This window comes from Lycium ferocissimum, chromosome 2 (assembly GCF_029784015.1).
Source record: "Lycium ferocissimum isolate CSIRO_LF1 chromosome 2, AGI_CSIRO_Lferr_CH_V1, whole genome shotgun sequence".
Taxonomy (NCBI): domain Eukaryota; kingdom Viridiplantae; phylum Streptophyta; class Magnoliopsida; order Solanales; family Solanaceae; genus Lycium; species Lycium ferocissimum.
Window position 1 is genome coordinate 39,806,995 of NC_081343.1, and position 19,198 is coordinate 39,826,192.

A 19,198-nucleotide genomic window follows, 5' to 3' on the forward strand; every position below is an offset into this window, starting at 1 on the left:
TCAATTAAGGATTTAAATAACGAGATATATAAGAAAAACTACAAAGAATCGTATCTAACCAAGTGTCGGATACGTGTGACCCTGCCAGGAAAACCGAGGTCGTTATCCTTTCGTTACGAGCTATCACGAGGCACAAATAAAATGAAACTCAAGAACATCGTACGGAACCGATTTAATAAAATTTTATGATTGTTGATATGAATTATTTCTCTCCTTATCGTTGCTAACCCCTTTCATGAACGACGACCTCCTCTTATATAGTAGGAGAGCTTTCAAACCTAAGACAATTCTAAATAAAGCAAGAATCCGGTGACATACCGTATCGCCGAGATTGACGCCGAAATATCCCAAAGTGAGGTCGAATATTTCGTACTTCTCGAATTAATGGCAGCCAATCACCCTTCCTTTATCACCTCATCCCGCCTCGAGCTCGGACCCTGCTCCCGAGAAGGTCGTATTGTGACCGAGCATAACCATGACGACGGGAAACCGAGCGTGACCATGTCCTCGGTTTCACCCGCATACAAGATCAATAAAACCAAAATTGCGAAGTTAGTAGGCAATTAGTCGAGGAGTAGTGCCTTTTGTTTTGTCCGAGCTTCAATACATCTGTACGATAATGAAAACATTGGCGCCATTCTCTGCCATAATTTAATACTCTAAAAGAAGAATGATACATATTTCGCCACTATTAAACATGATATTAAAAAAGATACAAGGTTAAATAATATCTAGAACAATGGTCTAATTAATAATGTTTTCCTAATTAACTGACGCCCAACAAGATGAGATGGGGATCTAAATTTGAATGTTTTACAGAATTTATGGAGCAATGTCTCTCCTTATTATGTAGTACTATTAACAATAAAATAAATGACTTAAAAAGAATAAAATAGAATGAATTGAACTTGTAACGCTTTGGTCTCCCATCTATATTCTTTTCATTACTTAGATTAGATTATTTTTTGTTAACTTAACTTCCTTTAATTTGTGTGCGTTACATGGTCCCCGACTTAAAGCCTGGTATGTGGAAAATTTAAAGGAATTTGAAACCATTTGTTAATGTACGTACTAATGTGTATTATAGTCTAATGTGCCTGATTGCCTCTTGCATGTCATGGTCCCGGCCGATATATGGTTCAAAAATATTTTGTTTTTATAGTGCGTGCAGTATCTTTACAGAGAGACAACTTGTCGTACTCAAGAAGGACCACTTGAATGGCAAAAAAAAAAAAAATACTTTTAGTTGTGTAGCTCTTATAAAGGATGGACCACTATCACAAGACAACAAATATTGAAAAGACAACAAGTGTGTTATGCCTGGTCTGTATAAAAGAATTTACATAGTCAAGTCAACTATGAGATAATCAATAAATAATATAAATTACTAATTAACAATCTGATAAAAATAATAACTAATCTACTATAAGGGGATGAACTACAAAGAGTAAAGAATATAAAATAAATTCGTTTGGAAATTATTTGGGTGATGAGAAAACGGCAGCTTGGACTAATAGCCTGTTTGGCCAAGTTTATTTTTCCTCCAAAAGTATTTTTTTTTAATAAGTACTTATTTGAAAAAAATGATATTGGCTGGCCAAGTTTTATAAAAATAAGATTTTTTTGTTGCTATAGCTTTTTCAAAAGCTAAAAAAAACAGCTTTTGCCCAAAAGCACTTTTGAGAAAAATACAAATAGACACACTTTTTAAAAGTTTAGCCATACACTAATGACTGGTCAAAAGTGTTTTTTTAATTAATTTATCAAACACAAACTGCTTTTCTCTAAAAGTGCTTTTTTGAAAAGTACTTTAAAAAAAAAAAAAAATTAAATCAAGTTAATTTTAGAAGCTTGGCCAAACAGGCTATAAGCCAGTCAATAGTATCGCCACATGATCCATTTTCACCGTAGAAATAGCGCCTATTGACGCTTTTCCGCATTATCTTTGAAAAATAATCAATGTACTAAAAATTTAACTTTCACAAATAAGATACCAGGTCTTATTAATTTTGAAACACGGGATGATGACTATTTTCTAGTTACACGGTCAAAAAGTGACTATTTATGATTTTATTTTTCCCATTTTCACCTGCATCCATGGGTTTAATTTGTTTTAGATTTTGAAAAACAAACAATTATGCTTTAAAGTAATCATTAAATGACTCAATTGAATAGGCTCAGTTGAGTTCGGGCTTGATCAACTAAACTCTGACTAGATTTTAATTGAGCCGACTGAATCCTAGTCGATTTTTCACTGAACTGGAGTGGAGCTAATCCAAATAAGACGTAGGGACAACTTGCTAGTACTAGGATCATTGTACATTGGGACTACCAATATTTAACGTGTTGGACATATAATGCACAACTTGTGGCAAGACGACAAAACATTACGTAGCTAGCCTGTAGCCTGTAGCAGTACTGGAGAGTAGATTGATCATAGCTAGCTAGGTAATGGCAGTATTACTGTGGCATCAGGCATGGGGTTTCCTAGTTAAGTTGTAGTGCCAGTGCTCCCATGAATCTTTTTGCCTTCGATTGTCCTACGTTTATCTTAAAATTCACATGTGACACTAACAACTACAGTCCTTTCACAGTGTCCTCTCCAATTACTACTTGACAGCACATGTCCCTCCAAACAACATACTTTTTTCAACTTTTTTAATAGTATTATGCAGTTCTTCTCACCAGCCCTTAATTAAAATACCTGCGTCTTCTCCATATATACACTTGCTACCGTGAATATACAAATAACCTACTATACATATAGAACCTTGGTTCCCTTGCGCTACTTTCCCTTTAGGAATGAGCTGCTTTATAACTAGGGTTTCTTCTTGACTTCTTTGTTGCAATCTGACATAACATACGCAGATTCAAAATTTAAAACACGGTGAGTTTCAAGATAACAGTGTGTTACTCTATAGATGTATACATTTTTTCCCACATATATCTCTTGCATAATTCCCCTCATTAAAGAAGAGTATCCTTGTATAATTAGAGTAAATTTAAAATAAATATTTTGGACATATATATATAAATCTTTGAATCTAAGGTTCAAAATTTTTTTCTTTAGGTTGCAGGTTCTCTTTTTAGATGCGACGGTCTTGACTCTGCCACTATTATTTAGGTTATAGGTTCTCTTTTTAGATGCGACGTTCTTGCACTTTTTTTAATCTATTTTGTTAAATATCCTGACTCTGCCACTATTATTTAGGTCTAGAATAACTTACAGAACTCGCTTTAGATCCGCGTCTTCAAGATGGGGAGGGGTAGGGTTGAAATGAAGCGGATTGAGAACAAAATAAGCAGGCAAGTTACTTTCTCAAAGAGGCGGTCAGGTTTGTTGAAGAAGACACACGAGATCTCTGTGTTGTGTGATGCTGAGGTGGCATTAATTGTCTTCTCCCCCAAAGGCAAACTCTTTGAGTACTCCACTGATTCCAGGTTAAATTCCTACTCACTCACTAATGTAATTACTTATCCTTTAATTTCTCTTCAAGCATTTCGTTTACTAAGTTCACCTTAAAATTTTCTGTTTGTATAGCATGGAAAGTATCCTGGAAAAATACGAAAGTTACTCATTTGCCGAGAGGAAGTTGAATGCAAATGACTCTCAAACTTATAAGGTGGAGTATTTTACAATTTATTCATTCATTTCTCTCTTAAATATTGAGGCATCACTTTGAAGGAGTCAACGCAGAGGCGGTGGCATTTTCCGGAGTATGAATAACATAGCATAGTATATATATTGAAAAATATTGGTACTAGTAATATCTGAATTGATGCAAATTAAGTTCTCAAGTCTTGCATCTGATTCAATTGGAGTATGACCGAAATAATTTATTACAATGTGTATAAGCTTTTATTTTTAGTAGGTTGTTGCACTTCTCTAAAATGTATCAAGCAATTAATCTCTATGTTTTTTTATTTTGGAAAAGCATCAGTTGGTTCCAAAACGTCAATATTGGAGGACAGTTGCCCAGAAAGAAAATTTAAGCAGCTAATAAGAACATTAAAGAGCTTTTGAAAAGAATAGATTGGAAACAATTTATGTGTAGTCTTGACTCTTTAAGTACTTTTTTCTCCTTTTACATGATTTAGGAAAATTGGACTCTCGAGTACCCAAAGCTCAGGGCAAGGACTGAACTTCTGCAAAGAAATATAAGGTAACCTACTTCACTTCATACCAAGCACAAAGTGAATCCTTCTCGATACGTTGCAACCAGTGTCACAGCTTCTTTAGATAGATCAAGATTGATAAATGAGTCTATATTTTGTTGGAGTGGCCGAACTCCCTTCTGCTCCTCTTTGTTTGACGCTATTTTATAATTAGTTCATTCAAAAAAAAAAAATGACACATTTTTATATTTTCTAAAAACTCTTATTGGCACAAATTTGTCAGGACATGTTTAAGGCCATAATATATAATACCGGTGTAATTTAACATGATGTAATTAAGGTGTGTTCGGTATGCAGGAAAATGTTTTTCAAGAAAATAAGTGAGTTTATACTTATATTCTTATATTTGGTTCGTAAGCAAAAGTTATTATCCTAAAAATATTTGTATATAATCAAAACAAATACTATGGGAGGTGGTGGGATGGGGTCTGCGAGGGTGAGGGTGAAAATGAGATGTGTTGGAGGGTGAGGAGGATAAAATTAATGTAGAATGCCGCTTGTAGAACTTGTTTTTCCTACTTTCACTAGAGAAGTGATTTAGCTCATATTTAAGGAGCTTGTTTTCCATTGGAAAATATTTCCAGAAATTTTGACCAACCGAACATGAAAAATTGGAAAACATTTACTAAAATTGTTTCCTCCACACACCCATAGACATGTCTCATTTTCCAAGTTACTAGTTCCACTTTTTATCGAGAGTTACTTATAATTATCTTTTAAGTGATTTGATAATGCAAAAATTCTTTATCAGTAGATAAAAATTAATTAAACTCGATCAAGAATCACTCGGTTATGAGTAGCACTAGCTTTGTTGCATTCATATAAAATTATATGTGCACATTCCAAAATTGAATGCAGGCATTTTATGGGAGAGGATCTGGATACCTTCAATCTGCGAGAATTTCAGGGTTTAGAGCAACAGCTCGATACAGCTCTCAAGCGAATACGAACCAGGAAGGTAGGCCTTGTTTTTCTATTTAGAGTTTAATTTCTATAAACGGATCATGCAAATTTTTACACTATTCTGTCATTTAAAAAATAATTGTACATGACTACTCATAATAAGTGGAACTAGTAATCTGAAAAACAATACAAGTGATCACCTCCAATACATAATATGTTAAATTACATTGACAGTGAAAAACATTTAGTATAACATTGTCGAGGTATACAAGTTAAATGAATCTACTTATTCCTTATCTTAGTTTGTAAATTGCAGTCATTTAGAGTATTGTTCATCTCTAGACTCGTGCATTGTGCTCAACAAGTCTGTCACTTGAATTTGCAGAACCAACTGATGCATGAGTCCATTTCCCAGCTGCAGAAAAAGGTGAAAGTCTTTCTTCAACTTGTTATTGCTACTAAGATGTAATGCTGATCTTCCTACAAAAATGACGTCACTTATATGACGTTGATTTCATAAGATTATGTTTAACACTTCATAACCTTATTTAATATGAGATGGTAAAGTCGACAAACTATTTTTCGTCACATTAAAGTAAATGAACTATGTGTGAATTTTTAGAACATAAAATGACTAAAAGGTCAAATTTCTAGCACGGAGTACTCTTCGATTTGTAAAAGTCGTTTAAATTGCCTTTTTGGTTTTTTTTTTTTTAAATGTACGTAGTCAAAATTTTACACAGTGAATTTTTTAATTCTGAATCAGAAATTGACCTTTCGGTTTTTTCGGATCAATTCATGCATAATTCATTTACTTTTAAGATGACAATAAATAGTTTTGTGCTTTTACCATTAAGTGGGAAAAAATCCAGTTACTTTAACGTGATAAAATAATAATTTTGTGCCTTTATTGTTATAGAGTGTAAAATTATGCAATCTTTAAAGGATCCGATAGAAAGGAAATAAGTAGAAAATACTACAGTGTTTATGTTTCGACAACCAGGTTAAGCTATCAGTTGAAAATACAGTAGGTGCTTTATGATTGTTGGAACTTGATCGCAGGAAAAAGAGCTGCAGGAGCGAAACAACTTAATTTCCAAGAAGGTATACAACCTGTTTCTTTGACATCTTAATATTAATGTGGAATATAGAAACGTATCCTTGTGCTCTTAATAAACTACTTGTCAACTGTTAATTAAACAGCTGAAAGAAAATGAGAAGAAGCAAACTGTGCAACCGCAGTGGGGACAAACAAATCCAGGCCAAAGCTCTATGACTTTCATGTTACAACAACCTCTATCACAATCTGCCCCCGACCCTAATCTAACAATTGGGTACTCCTTTCTATCTTTTGGATACTTTATATGAGTTTATATTTTTATAATTTTAAACAAAAATAAGTTTTATATACTCAGATGAAGAAAACAAAGTCTTGATTATTCAATATTCAGATCTTAATAATATTTTAATATTCAGATTCAGATATCTTAATCTTAAGACACATTTTAATATTCAAATGTGTATTAAGATATAGACGTCTTGATAGTAATAGAAACAAATGGGACCAAGTGCAACCTTTATTATGTATGTATACCATATATACACATAATGATAAACACACACACATCTAGGACAGACCATGGTGCATTAAGCTTTAGCTATGCGCATGATCCATAGAAAGATTGAACTACATAGAGGGTCTGTTTTACATAGTCTTACCTTGTATTTGGCTGATTATTTTAAGCTAATTAATTATCAAAATTCTGGATTCTGGATCTCAGCGGTCCTTTCCAAGCAACGACTTTCACGAGCACGGACGAAGGGCAAAGTCGCCATGGTGTTAATACCTTGATGCCTCCATGGATGCTCCCTCATGTCCACAACAAAGGGTGAAAATTGAAAACCCCTCACTCTACTCGAGTATATTTGAATATATAATTGTACGGCTCTGTTGTACTAATTGTAATCTATCTGTAATACCTGCATCTACTTGCTCAATATGGAGCAGAGATGTGGAGCTAACAAACAGCCTTATAGTTTTTATGACCTATTAAAACTGTCTCCTCCGTTTGTGTTTACTGCGATTGAAAATATGTTCTCTAGAATATTTTCAATGTTTGTGGAAAGTATCTTTTGGTAGTATATGTTAAAGATTAATAGTAATAATATCTAAGTGCTAGTTGTAAGGAAAATGACTTCATCCACATGTGAGGGAAGATATAGGCTACCGAGATATAGTTGACCAAACACACTAATCCTTTAGGAGAACTTAAGTGGTGTGGTCGATGTTAACTCATTTCTTAGTGAACCCATTTTCCTACTGTTAAGGTAAAAAAATCTGGTTAACCATAATGTTTGAAATATGTCGATGAGGCATACCTTGGGGCTTGGACTTCTCATGATAAGCCTAAATCAGAAGAGCGAAGTCGACTAAAACTTACGAAATCCTTTTGTATTGCACAATATGTTTGCGAAGGACAAAAGAAAAGGTCAAAAAGGAGGAAGTAAAGAAAAAACATGACTATTTTTTTTTAATAGGTATATCATTCAAATAAGAGGTGCAATATTTAAATAGGAATCCTCCTCCTTTAAAGTATCCTAACATTTTTTTTCGTTCTACAAACAAGACAACCTCTCTTCTTCCTAAATTCTTTGTGAATGATTCCTAAAAGGAACCCAACCTTCTACGAAACATTGAAATTTATCTGTAACTCAGGTACGGTTGATTTTATAGCAAACAAATTAGCGAATCTTGGAATACTTGCATGAATATGGATTAGAATTAATATTGTGCGTTCTTGTTGTTTTCCTTCAGTTTGAAACTCAATCCTAACAGAATAATAAGAATATGAGATGGAGGTTGTCAAGCTCTGAAGCTTCACCATGAGTTTCTGGCATTCAAAGCTAGAGTTTCAGTAGCTCGAACATTCAAACTTACAGTAAAACTGTTTGAACCCGACACGTATATCTAAAATGACAGCAATTATTCCTCAATTCCAAGTTAGTTGGAGTCCGCTACAGGAGTCCTCGCGATCAATATCACTCCACTTAAGACCCACCTTATAATTTTGGCTCTCCAAAGGGTAGCCCGGTGCACGAAGCATCCCAATTCATGCAGGGTCCAGGGCAAGGTCAGACACTAATGGGGTTTGATGAAGGTATCCTACCCTTGATGCATCAGTGGTTATTTTCACGGCTCGAATCCGTGAGGCCATGACTAATTGGTCACCCAAAGATAATTGCTAAAAAAAAAAAAAAAAAAAATTGTATACTCTTGGCATAAATTGGACCTAAAGTAAGTGTATAAGCATGGCTCAACCTTAATCTCAACTAATGTTACGTTAAATGATTCGTTCTGTTTCCATGTCCTATTCTTCGTTAAGTCTATATTGCACTTCAAGAGATTGTAAGTCTTCCAAGGCCACTTCATATGTTTTAAGGTTTCCCTTCAACACCTTCAATTACCATAGCTTCACATCTATGCACCAAAACATCTAGAGGTCGAAATAAGACATAACTAAATTATCTCAAGCGATCTTCTCTTATTTTATCCTCCGTGTGCTATTCAGACCTGCTGCTAAACAATTATTTCAAATCCTGTTTAATTGGTAGGCTGTACATCCGTCATAAATAATATTTCTATACTTTTCTCTCTTAGTAGATTTTATTTTCAGAAAGAAATATGGATACAATGAAGAAACCTTCCACGAACCAATATTATAACAAGATAAGCATCTCTGAACTATGTACCTGTGACAGCAGTGAAAATGTATCTGGAAAATCCACCAAACTGGGGGTGCAATATTAATGTGAAAACAATAACAACATGGAAACTCAAGCATTAATCAGGGATATGTTCAGCAATTACTTATTTTGTATTCACTATACACAACATATTTAGCAAAATGGTATTCACACAGACTTTAATTCATCTGTTCCGATTTTATAATCCCTTACTACTGCTGGTTTCACCCCCAACTGTAACTTCTTCAGCAAAGATCAGGTCGATTCATCAAATGCCATCACCTAGAAATAAAAAAGACGGCCAAATTGGAAATCAGCAAAATGCTTTTCGAAACAATGTCTGTATACATGTATTATCTACTTTATTAACTCTAATGAAACATTGAAACATCTAGTCTACTCTGTTAACACAAAATTATAGCAACATTAGCATCAATTGAATGTTGGGTCTATGGAAGACCCATTGATTCTCTTTTTCTTTGGGTTAACAGAACTGAAAGAGTCCCAATGCATATCTTTTATATTGCATGATGTCAAACCTTGGTGGACACGAGATAGCAAATTCTGGGCTCTTAACATGGTCCTCTTCAAATTTACTGACAAGATTTTTTTTATCTTACCTCTATATTAGAGGTGTCCAATACCACTTATCCTTCAGGCTAAACCCTGATATAAGTTAAGAGATGGAAATTAACTAGATTTACCCAACCTTTTCATGAATCTCGTCATAGCCTTTTCAACAGATCTATTAAAATCAACGTAGTTTGAAACTTCCAATCACTCTCAAGCTATGTCCCGTCGCGAAATTTCCCTAAGAACACTGCCATATGCATTGTCAATAGCAGCCCTACAGAGTTGTGTGGATAAACATGAAGCAGGCTCAGAATCAAGGTATGTAAAGGGCTAACTGGTTGGCTAAAGACAACACCAGGTCAGGGTCCTCGGACAGCAGTCAGGTACAGTTTGACTTGAAAAAGACAACTAGGGAATAAACAGTCCGTGTAGACTGCCTTAACAGCCCTTACAAACTCTTAAGTCCTTATCTTGAACATGCATATTTTTGGGCCCAACAAGCCATGGACTAATTCACTAAGCTCAAGCATAAGCCCAAGTCAATTAGGCCAGGCAAACTACCAGAATAGTTGCCATTTTTCATCATTCATAAGTAGCTTGATTGAATACCTGAATCCTAGTTTTGTTAGTCAGCTTTACCGATAATATCTGAGACTGTCCAAATTTAATGGAATTGCATAAAACTTGTGAGAATCTCATCTTCTCAAACTACCTTATCACCTTTAGACCTCAACACCTTCATTTCAAAGAAAGTACTCCCTCCGTCCCAATTTTATGTGGCAGTGTCTGAATGGGCTCGGAGTTTTAGAAAGAAAGAAAGACTTTTGAAACTTGTGATCTAAACAAGTCATCGATATGTGTGGCTATAAATCATCTCATTAAGGGTAAAATGAGAAGTTTATAGTTAATTTATTTCTATATAAGTAAGACATTCTATATAAGGAAAGTATGTCACATAAATTGGGATGAACATAAATTGGGACGAAGGGAGTACTATTAGGGTTGTAAAATGAGAATTGGAGGCCAATAAGGCTGGAAGAGGCGGCATCAATCATAGAGGATGAGAAATTGTTGTTGGGAAGACCCTTTGAGGAATCTGAAATACTTGAAGCCATAACAGAAAGTGCTCCCGACAAAGCTCTAGGCCCTGATGGATACACTATGGCATTCTACCAGAAAGCTCTGTGTGTGCGTGTGGGTGTGTTTTTTTTTTTTTTTTTTTTTTTTGGGGGGGGGGGGGGGGGGGGTGTCAAACATGATATCATGGGTGCTCTTCAACACTTCCATCAATTGAGTCACATGGTCAGATCATGCAATGCATCATCATAGCTCTAATTCCTAAAAGGGAAGGGGTTGTTGAGTTGAAAGAATAGAAGTCAAATAGTTTAATTGGCAGTGTATAAAATTGCCTCTAAAATTTTAGCAGAAAGATAGGGAAACAGGTTTCATGGCATCAGAATGCATTCATCAAATCAAGGCAGATTACATATGCACCGTTGTTAGCTAATGAGGTGTTGAATTAGAAGTTGTAATCTGGACAGCCTGGTCTTCTGTTCAAGCTGGACATTGAAAAGGCCCTTGATCAGCTGAACTGGTCATATCTTTTTTTTTTTTTTTTGGAAACTGGTAACTGTATCTATATATCACAATGAGAAAAACAGTTCATGGGTTGTACAGCTGGACTTGTCATATCTTTTCACTATTTTGAGGAAAATGGGATTTGGAGAAAGATGGCTCAAGTGGATCGAATTCAGTGTTACTTTGTCCTAATAAATGGTGGACCTGTAGACTTTTTCTCTACAAAGAAAGGTCTCAGCCAAGGAGATTCCCATCTCCCCATTCATATTTGGTTAGCTATGGAGGGGCTTAGTAATTGAGAAAACCAATCAACTACACTTGTTGGAAGGCTTTAAGGTTGGAAATGATGCTGGGAATTCTGTCAGTCTCTCATTTGTTCTACGCAGATGACACTCATATTTTGTGGAGCTGAAAGATCACAAGTACTGTAATTGAATCTCACACTTATGATCTTTGAAGACATATCAGAACTACATATGCACTTGTTAAAAAGCACCATATACCCAATTAATGTAGTCCCTGAAGTGGAAGCTATATCTGAGATAATGTGCTGCAATGTGGGCTCCTTCCCAACAGCACACCTGGGCCTCCCTCTAGGAGCAAGATACAAGTCAGAGGAAATTTGGAATGGAGTTATTGAGAAGTTCGAGAAAAGATTGACATCCTGGAAAGTGCAGTACCTATCTTTGGGGGCAGATTAACATTCATTAATAGTGTCTTGAACAGTATTCCAACATACTTCATGTCCCTTTCTCCAATACCAATTAAAGTACAGAAGAAGTTGGATCAGCTAAAGAGTAAAGATGTGCATTTCTTTGGGAAGGAAATAGCCAGAGAAATCACAAATTTCATCTGATCAAATGCCCAAGAGTTATCCTACCAAAGGAGCATAGAGGTCTGGGTGTGAAAGATCTGGCACTAAATAGCAAAAGTATGCTAATGAAATGGCATAGGAGCCTGGAGGTACAACATGGAAAATCTAAGGTTGGGGAAAGCAGTGATCAAAGCAAAATGTGGAGAGTTGAACAATTGGTGCACCAAGCAGAGCAGATTACCCTATGGCACAGGTCCTTGGAGACATATTTCTAAATTGTGGGATGAGTTCCAACTTAACTCAAAACTTAAATGTAGGGAATGAAGCACAGATAAAATTTTAGAAGGACAAGTGGCTGGGATCAGTGGAACTAGAAAGTCAATTTTAACTTCTCTATCAATTGGCATCCGGAAGACTACAGTCCCAACAAAAGTTGCTTTCTTTTGGTTGGCTAGTGTCTCATGGTGCATGTCTAATGCAAGAAAATTTGAAGAGAAGGGGTAGGAAAATGTGCAGCAGATGCTACTTGTGTGAGAAAGCTTGTGAATCTGTGGACCATATTTTTATGCATTGTGAATTTACTGGCAGGTGTGGACCATGTTCATAGCTATCTTTGGCATTCATTGGACAAGTCCTATGACGTTCAGGAACGTGTTAGAGTGTTGGGAAATGTCCTGATGCATCCTTAAAAAAGATCTGGAGAGCTATTCCTCTTAGCATAGCTTGGACTATATGGAAAGAAAGAAATTTGAGGTGTTTTGAAGGCAAAAAGGAGCAGTGCATTAATGGAAAGAAAGAAGTTTGGTAGAATAACTCATGGGACATTCAGATCAGGAGAAATTTCCAAGACTGGGCGTTGAATGCATTAATGGAACTGTATGCCAAGCTAGAGGGACTAGCATCCTCAGAGAGAGGATAAGTTGTTATGGGGAATTCTAAGCATCATGCATTTTATGTGAAGGAAGCATAGGCACATTTATGATTCAATAAGGAATTATTAGACAAGTGGCCATGGAAATTGATCTGGAGAACTAAACTACCTACTAAGGTGACCTGCTTCAGCTGGATAGTATATGAAGCATGCTTCACCGAGGACAACCTCAACAGGAGAAGTATACAAACAGTGAATAGGTGTTACATGTGCCAGCTGGAATCAGAAAGTGTTAAGCATCTTTTTCTACATTGGATACTAGCAACTATATATGGAGTATGTTTTTTTATCTATTTTAGGAATCATTTGAAAGCCGGTGTTCATGGAGAGTTGGAAATACCACTATAAAGTTTTTTGCTAACATTGCTTGCTTCTATTCTATGGTGCATCTGGAATGAAAGAAATCGTAGATGTTTTGATGGGAACTCAACTCCTCATGTACTTAAAGTCAAATGCTTACTGAATTTATTTAGTTGGCTCAGTCAGGCCCATGTATCTAGCTGTGAAAACTTTTTTTCCTGCTCCTTAGATATAGATTAGTTTATGTATATGAGCAGATACCATCTAGCTGTAATGTAACTTTTGTAATTTTTGTTCAGCATCTTCTTGATGCTTATTAACGATAATTCCCTTAATAAAAACGAAATCTTTTATTCTCTCACTAACTTTATCAACTTTTTCAAAGGAAGTTGCATGTCACATCTCCCCTTCAATAATCTCTCTCTAATCTTGTATCATCTCCAAATTTTTACTAAACGTCAAGATACTACCCTTGTTAATCGTGAATTTCTTCTTGCTCTGACTACTGGCATCGTTCTTCATCCGTCTGATCAACCTTTTTTAGAGACAAATTCCCACTTCCTCAAGATAACCACACGTCATGGGCTTCCACATGTTTAGCCGCATAGCAAGCCACTAGACTCCAATCTCCACAAAAAAAAAAAAAAAAAAAAAAAAAAAAAAAGTAGCAAGTCACTAGACTTTGGCACCATAATCGCCAGCACTTAAAGAAATCCTGCAGGTTGTTAGCCAATGTAGTGGCAGAGCTATAAGAAGTCTCTTAAGAATAGGACAAGCTTTGAAATAAACATGCACATGCAATGTAATCGTTAATGTTCAGGTTGTATCATTCTACCACCCCGTTCTGGAATAGATTTCCACGCTTCCTCAAAGTTTATTCTACTATTCATCTAATGTTATTGACTTGCTTCTGACAAGCCTAGAAATGCTACAAGAATCCTTGACAAGCTTTCTGCTCACTTTTCCGCTCAAGCTCTCACTCTCCATTTGGTATTTTACACTAAACCTTCTACAATTGACTGCAATTCGGCTCTTTTCAACCTCATCACTTGCATTCATTGAAATAAACCTCTCCTAGAGATTTCCCAGTAACCTCTTTTCCTGAGTTTATCCCATACAACTATCTTTATGATATAGAAAACTTGTATTCCATATAAAGCAGTATTGTGCAGGAAAAGCTAACTTTGCTCATTTGGGTATAATTAGCATAACTAAATAATGAGCTAGTCCTGCATGTCTTCTTTTGAGCCGAGGGTCTATCAGAAACAGCCTCTCTACCCCACAAAGGTAGGGGTAAGGTTTGCGTACATCCTACCCTCCCCAGACTCCACTTGTGGGATTACACTGGGCATGTTATTGTTGTTGAGCTAGTCCTCCATGTCAAAACAAGCTAATGATGATAGGATAAATGGTAGCTATATCATGTGCATGTAATTGTATGAGCTGGCCCGCGTATCATTAATTTTCCCAGAAGAATCAAGAAAGAAGAAAGAAAATTCGAGCAGGTCATGCTTTTTGTGCCTATTAATGCACCAAGAAGATGATCTGAAAAATACAGGAGTGTGGTTGGGAATAAGAACTGGGTAATTCATGAATAATCATAAACTGGTAAACACGAGGGAAACATACAGTACCTTACACCCGTTCCTATTTTTCCCTTTTCTAGTTCTCACTTTCTCAACAAAATGAAACAAGCAGACAGAATTTAGATGTAAACAAAAAGACAAGAAATTTAGATGTTTCTTTTTAACATATAGAAATATAATTTAGTCTTTACACCATGAAGATTCCTAGAAGGCTGGAACTGTCCCCTTATTATGGATCCACATTTTAAAGAGCGGCAATGTAGGGAGGATTTGTGCAGCATTCAATAAGGGATTTGAGTCTATATTGTCAGCTATATCTTGGAAATAATTGATTGTCACTAAGACAGAGAGATCACTACTACAAAAAAAAAAAATGCAGACATTTCCCTTGGAAAGCCTGGGAAGTGAACTGTGTAGCATAGCAGAATATATAGGATAAGCTCAACCATAACACCAAATCAAGCATCAAAAAGAGAAGGAGATGGCACATAATATAAACGATATCAAAATTACCTTTCCACAAACTGGACAGCTGTCACTTCTTTCCATCCACTCATATATACAACTCAGGTGGAAATGGTGAGAGCATTTTGTCATTATTTTTGGGTTTTCCTCTGTATATTCTGAAAGAGACAGGATCATCAGGGTCATGAAGACTGATATTCAAAAGATCCCTTGAACTTTGATAAACAATGCCCAGAAACCATTCAATGTATGCCAAAAAGCTCCAAAAATTTTACCTTCAAGACATGTCGGGCAGACATCTTCATCTTCTGAATAATAATAGATATGAGCATCTCCAGAAGCCATTTTAGCTGTTGAGAATTCCACAGAAGATTTGTTGTATTCTTTTGATCCTTCTTCAAATGTAGGCTGACTCCATTTATTTACATCACTTAACGATTCAGGGTCATCGAAACTTCTTTGTAGTGGTTCAGTTTCATCATGTGAGCGGCTTGAGCCTTTCTCCCCCCTTCTTGAGACTTGTCCATCTTGTTGCAAGCGGAAATATCTTGGATCAGCATCATAAGGCATTGGTCTCGGAGGAGAACGGTACACGTCAGATAGCGAGTCATCAAGAGATGCTGTAGAACTCAATGATGCTGCACCTTGTTCAGATGAAGGAATGACATGTCGTTCTCCTCTATGGAAAAGTGATGCATACTGCAAGATACGAAAATGAAGACATGTAAATTCTATGGCAAATAAAGGAGAGTAATTATCATCAGCGCCTATTCAGTGAATAAAAAGGTGTTGACATGAAGCTGATGACCATCTAAATACAAGACTATACCCACAGATAATGTTCTGTGATAAATATACCTAAACAGATTACGCAGATAATTTCAGCTATCAGATACTCTCAAAAGATTTCACAATATTTAGTTCCTTATGTTCTATGTGTGAAAGCTTTGGATGGTGAGCCTATTGAAATAGTAAAGGAAAAAAGTCCAACTCCTCAAGCAAAATTTGGCAAAAGAAACAGCCAATAATACTAAACTAACTGACTGATTACCAAGTAACGGCAGAGTTAACTAACATCTCATTGCAAATAGTATGAGAATTCCTATTTCAACAGTGTAAGAAGCGAATGAGTTTGCGTCACACTGCCCAAAATACTCAAGTATCAATTTCTGCCACCAAACTACTGATGCTATCAATTCACAAAACAAGTGCCGCTTACAAATGCACATTGTCCGATGAAAGGTACTGTCCGTTGATATATGACTGTATAAGCCGCAGTTGTGCATTCAAAAAGAAGGAACTATAAGGCTGTCATAAAACAATGTCGTCGAAAAGCATACCACATGCAAGAAGTTCTGAACAAGACCTTGAAGGCATATACAGTTCCTATACATTGAGCTGTTTGGGTTGGCAAAATCTTCACATTCGTCTCGCAAGCAGCAACAAACTGCACCCATGGTATCTATCACCTACAACCTATGTTGGTACCTCAAAAACCTTTTCAAGTGTCATCGACAATCACCAATTGTTCTCTATTTCCTGATTGTAGAAGCAAAAGTTGTTGTGGTCGGAACTTGGAGTAACTAAATAGGAGCGAGGCAATTGGGCACCCGCTCTCTTCAGGAGACCCCGAATGAGTGAATGCCCTTTCTGATCAAGGCCTTAAGGAAACAAAAAGTATTAAACTCAACACCTGTAACAGTGAAGACAATTTAAACCATCAGAACTAACATATATATACAGAAAGATATGTACTTTACAAGACAAATACTTCCAAACTTGCATCTCTTGAAGAGGTATAGCTTAATTCCAAACAACTCTTGTCTGCTATATGAATCCTCAATATTCATTCAACTCCACTTGGACCCTTTTATTTCCAAAACTCAGAGTGACCAATACAGTAGTTAAATGTTACATCTTTTTAAGCAGTCATGAAACTCAGAAAAATTTTATACTTTTTAGGTGGGGTAAGCACCAAATTCTATGAGAACTTAAAACAAAAGAAGACGCACAATAATTCCAAACAACTCTTGTCGGCTATATGAATCCTCAATGTTCATTCAACTCTATTTGGAACTTCCAAATTCCAAAACTCAGAGTGCCCAATACAGTAGTTAAATGTGATATCTTTTTATGCAATTGTGAAACTCAGAGAAAAAAAAAATTACTTCTTTGGGTGGGGTAATCAAGCCACTATTCAATGAGAACTTAAAACAACAGACAATAAAGGAAAATTACAAAAAGTAGATACAACTTATAAAACTTCAAAAATTTCCAGGGATTAGAGAAAAGATTCCTATTTTCTTTAATGGACATCAAGGGGTTCATTCATACAAGCATACTAAACAAGCAACCATAAATGATCAGCTCAATGGTCATAATCATAAGGTAAAACAGGCAAACCAAGAATTGGGTAACTTTTAATTTCAGATTAATCCATTATTGAGTCAAAGAACATAACTTTAACACATCATCTGATTATCAACCAATTCAGATAATACCCATTTGAGGTTACAAGATTTGCTGGGCAGATAATAAAGTAAAAGATCAAAGAATTAATTAAGAATGGGGGTAAAGAATAGCACCTCAAACTTAAGAAAAATGGAGAGACAAAATGGATGATTGTGTTGGAGAAAAGAGAGAAGCCAAGAATTCTTGATTTTGGATTGTTTTAGTTTTGCTTGCTTGTACATAAGGGACGATGTTGAATTTTCGTCAACATATGTGCACCGATACGCGTCAATAGAAAATACCTCAATCAATACAGAATACCTCAGGCCTGGCTTCTCCTTCTTTTTCCCATTTTTATTTTGTTTAAATAAAAATAAGATTATTTTTTATTTTTTATGACCATGGACCCGCATCCGCTACCTTTTGGTGGCAGACTGGATAAACCCCGCTCCCGTGTAATAACCCGCAAACCACACAACAGAGATAATTCGCACAAGACAAGCCCCTGCAACGAGCTCGACCCAGAAGGCAAATCTCCTGCTGTCATATATATTGAGAGGTTGAGAAAACAGAAGCTCTTAATTATTTAGAACATAAAAATTAATTAATATCTAAATATTTAGATGTATATTCATATCCAAATATCTAAATCTTAATACATATCTTAATATTCGGATATGTCTTTTAAGTTTGGATGTTTTAATCTTAATAAAAACAGATAATGCTAGATTGATATATGAGAATTTGGAGATGGGCTCGTCTTATACCAAAGCGTCTGTATATAACAGATTGCGTTCTCAAGTTGATCATATGATCCCACACCTTAGGTGCTACACTTCTCTCAATTCTTTGGTAGGTGAAAAAGAGATGAATAGAATATATTACTTAAAGGGATTAGCTGGTATATATGCTAAAAGTTCAATTATATTTGCAACTTGAGCCTCAGGTAATTAACTTATAGTATTTGACATTTCTTGGTCGCTTGTTGTTTCCTCCTTTGATTTACATTGAGTACCTTGATTGGGCCAAACGAGTTTATTCACAGAAAATATTCAAGGGAAATTTGTGTGTGTTTACCCCGAAATCGGATAATCAATTGAATTTATAAGCGGGTATAAGATATGTGCTTGGGTCTTGGTATATATGAAACGGGGAGAATATATATTCAAGAGTGCTCTTAGTGAAAATGGCCTATGGCGGCGATTCGTTTGCAAATACGATCGCGTATGGACAATACGGAATAGTTGATGGATTAAATCACTCTACAAACTTGAACAAAACAGCCTTGGCCAAATTAGAAACTGAAGGAAAGATTGTATATATATATATGATCTATTCTATTGCAAGTGTTCTTAGAAAGCATGAAGGAGCCAACCCCCACAAAGGAGGGGGATGCTCCATGTTTATAGTGTTGCCTCCATGGGCTTCGTACAATGTGAACTAATAAAATAATAACAAGGACAGCTCTGAACGGATTTGGTGGGATTAGACCGACGGCGCCGTCCGACACACGCGGTTGGTGGGCGACCATGGCGGCAGACGCCATCGACGCGTGGCTTACGTGCAACCGGTTATTCGGACCAACGGTCGCTCGGGACAACATGCGGACCACGTCCACGGACATTCGGAGCAATGCGGACTTGGCCGTTTCGATAACGGAGAGAGAGGCTCGTTTTG

At 36.1% G+C, this 19,198-nt stretch overlaps 2 protein-coding genes across 3 annotated transcripts; one reads left to right on the forward strand and one right to left on the reverse strand.

Moving 5' to 3' along the window:
• Positions 1 to 2,703: 2,703 nt before the first annotated feature.
• Positions 2,704 to 7,155, forward strand: LOC132037015 (truncated transcription factor CAULIFLOWER A-like). 2 transcript variants are annotated; one of them, XM_059427452.1, is made up of 9 exons: positions 2,704 to 2,905; positions 3,230 to 3,441; positions 3,542 to 3,623; positions 4,099 to 4,163; positions 5,035 to 5,134; positions 5,396 to 5,506; positions 6,142 to 6,183; positions 6,283 to 6,413; positions 6,861 to 7,155. In XM_059427452.1, the coding sequence occupies exons 2-9, from the start codon at positions 3,257 to 3,259 to the stop codon at positions 6,970 to 6,972; spliced, it is 828 nt and encodes a 275-aa protein (XP_059283435.1). In that variant the 5' UTR covers positions 2,704 to 2,905; positions 3,230 to 3,256; the 3' UTR covers positions 6,973 to 7,155. The 2 variants fall into 2 exon arrangements, with proteins under 2 accessions (XP_059283435.1, XP_059283440.1); XM_059427457.1 differs by lacking the exon at positions 2,704 to 2,905 and having other exon boundaries at positions 3,180 to 3,441; positions 5,465 to 5,506.
• Positions 7,156 to 8,766: 1,611 nt separating this feature from the next.
• Positions 8,767 to 17,861, reverse strand: LOC132037031 (E3 ubiquitin-protein ligase At3g02290-like). Its single transcript, XM_059427467.1, has 5 exons — positions 17,656 to 17,861; positions 16,411 to 16,763; positions 15,346 to 15,769; positions 15,119 to 15,228; positions 8,767 to 9,105 (listed from the first exon to the last, which is right to left on the reverse strand). The coding sequence occupies exons 2-5, from the start codon at positions 16,525 to 16,527 to the stop codon at positions 9,079 to 9,081; spliced, it is 678 nt and encodes a 225-aa protein (XP_059283450.1). The 5' UTR covers positions 16,528 to 16,763; positions 17,656 to 17,861; the 3' UTR covers positions 8,767 to 9,078.
• Between the last annotated feature and the right edge of the window lie 1,337 nt (positions 17,862 to 19,198).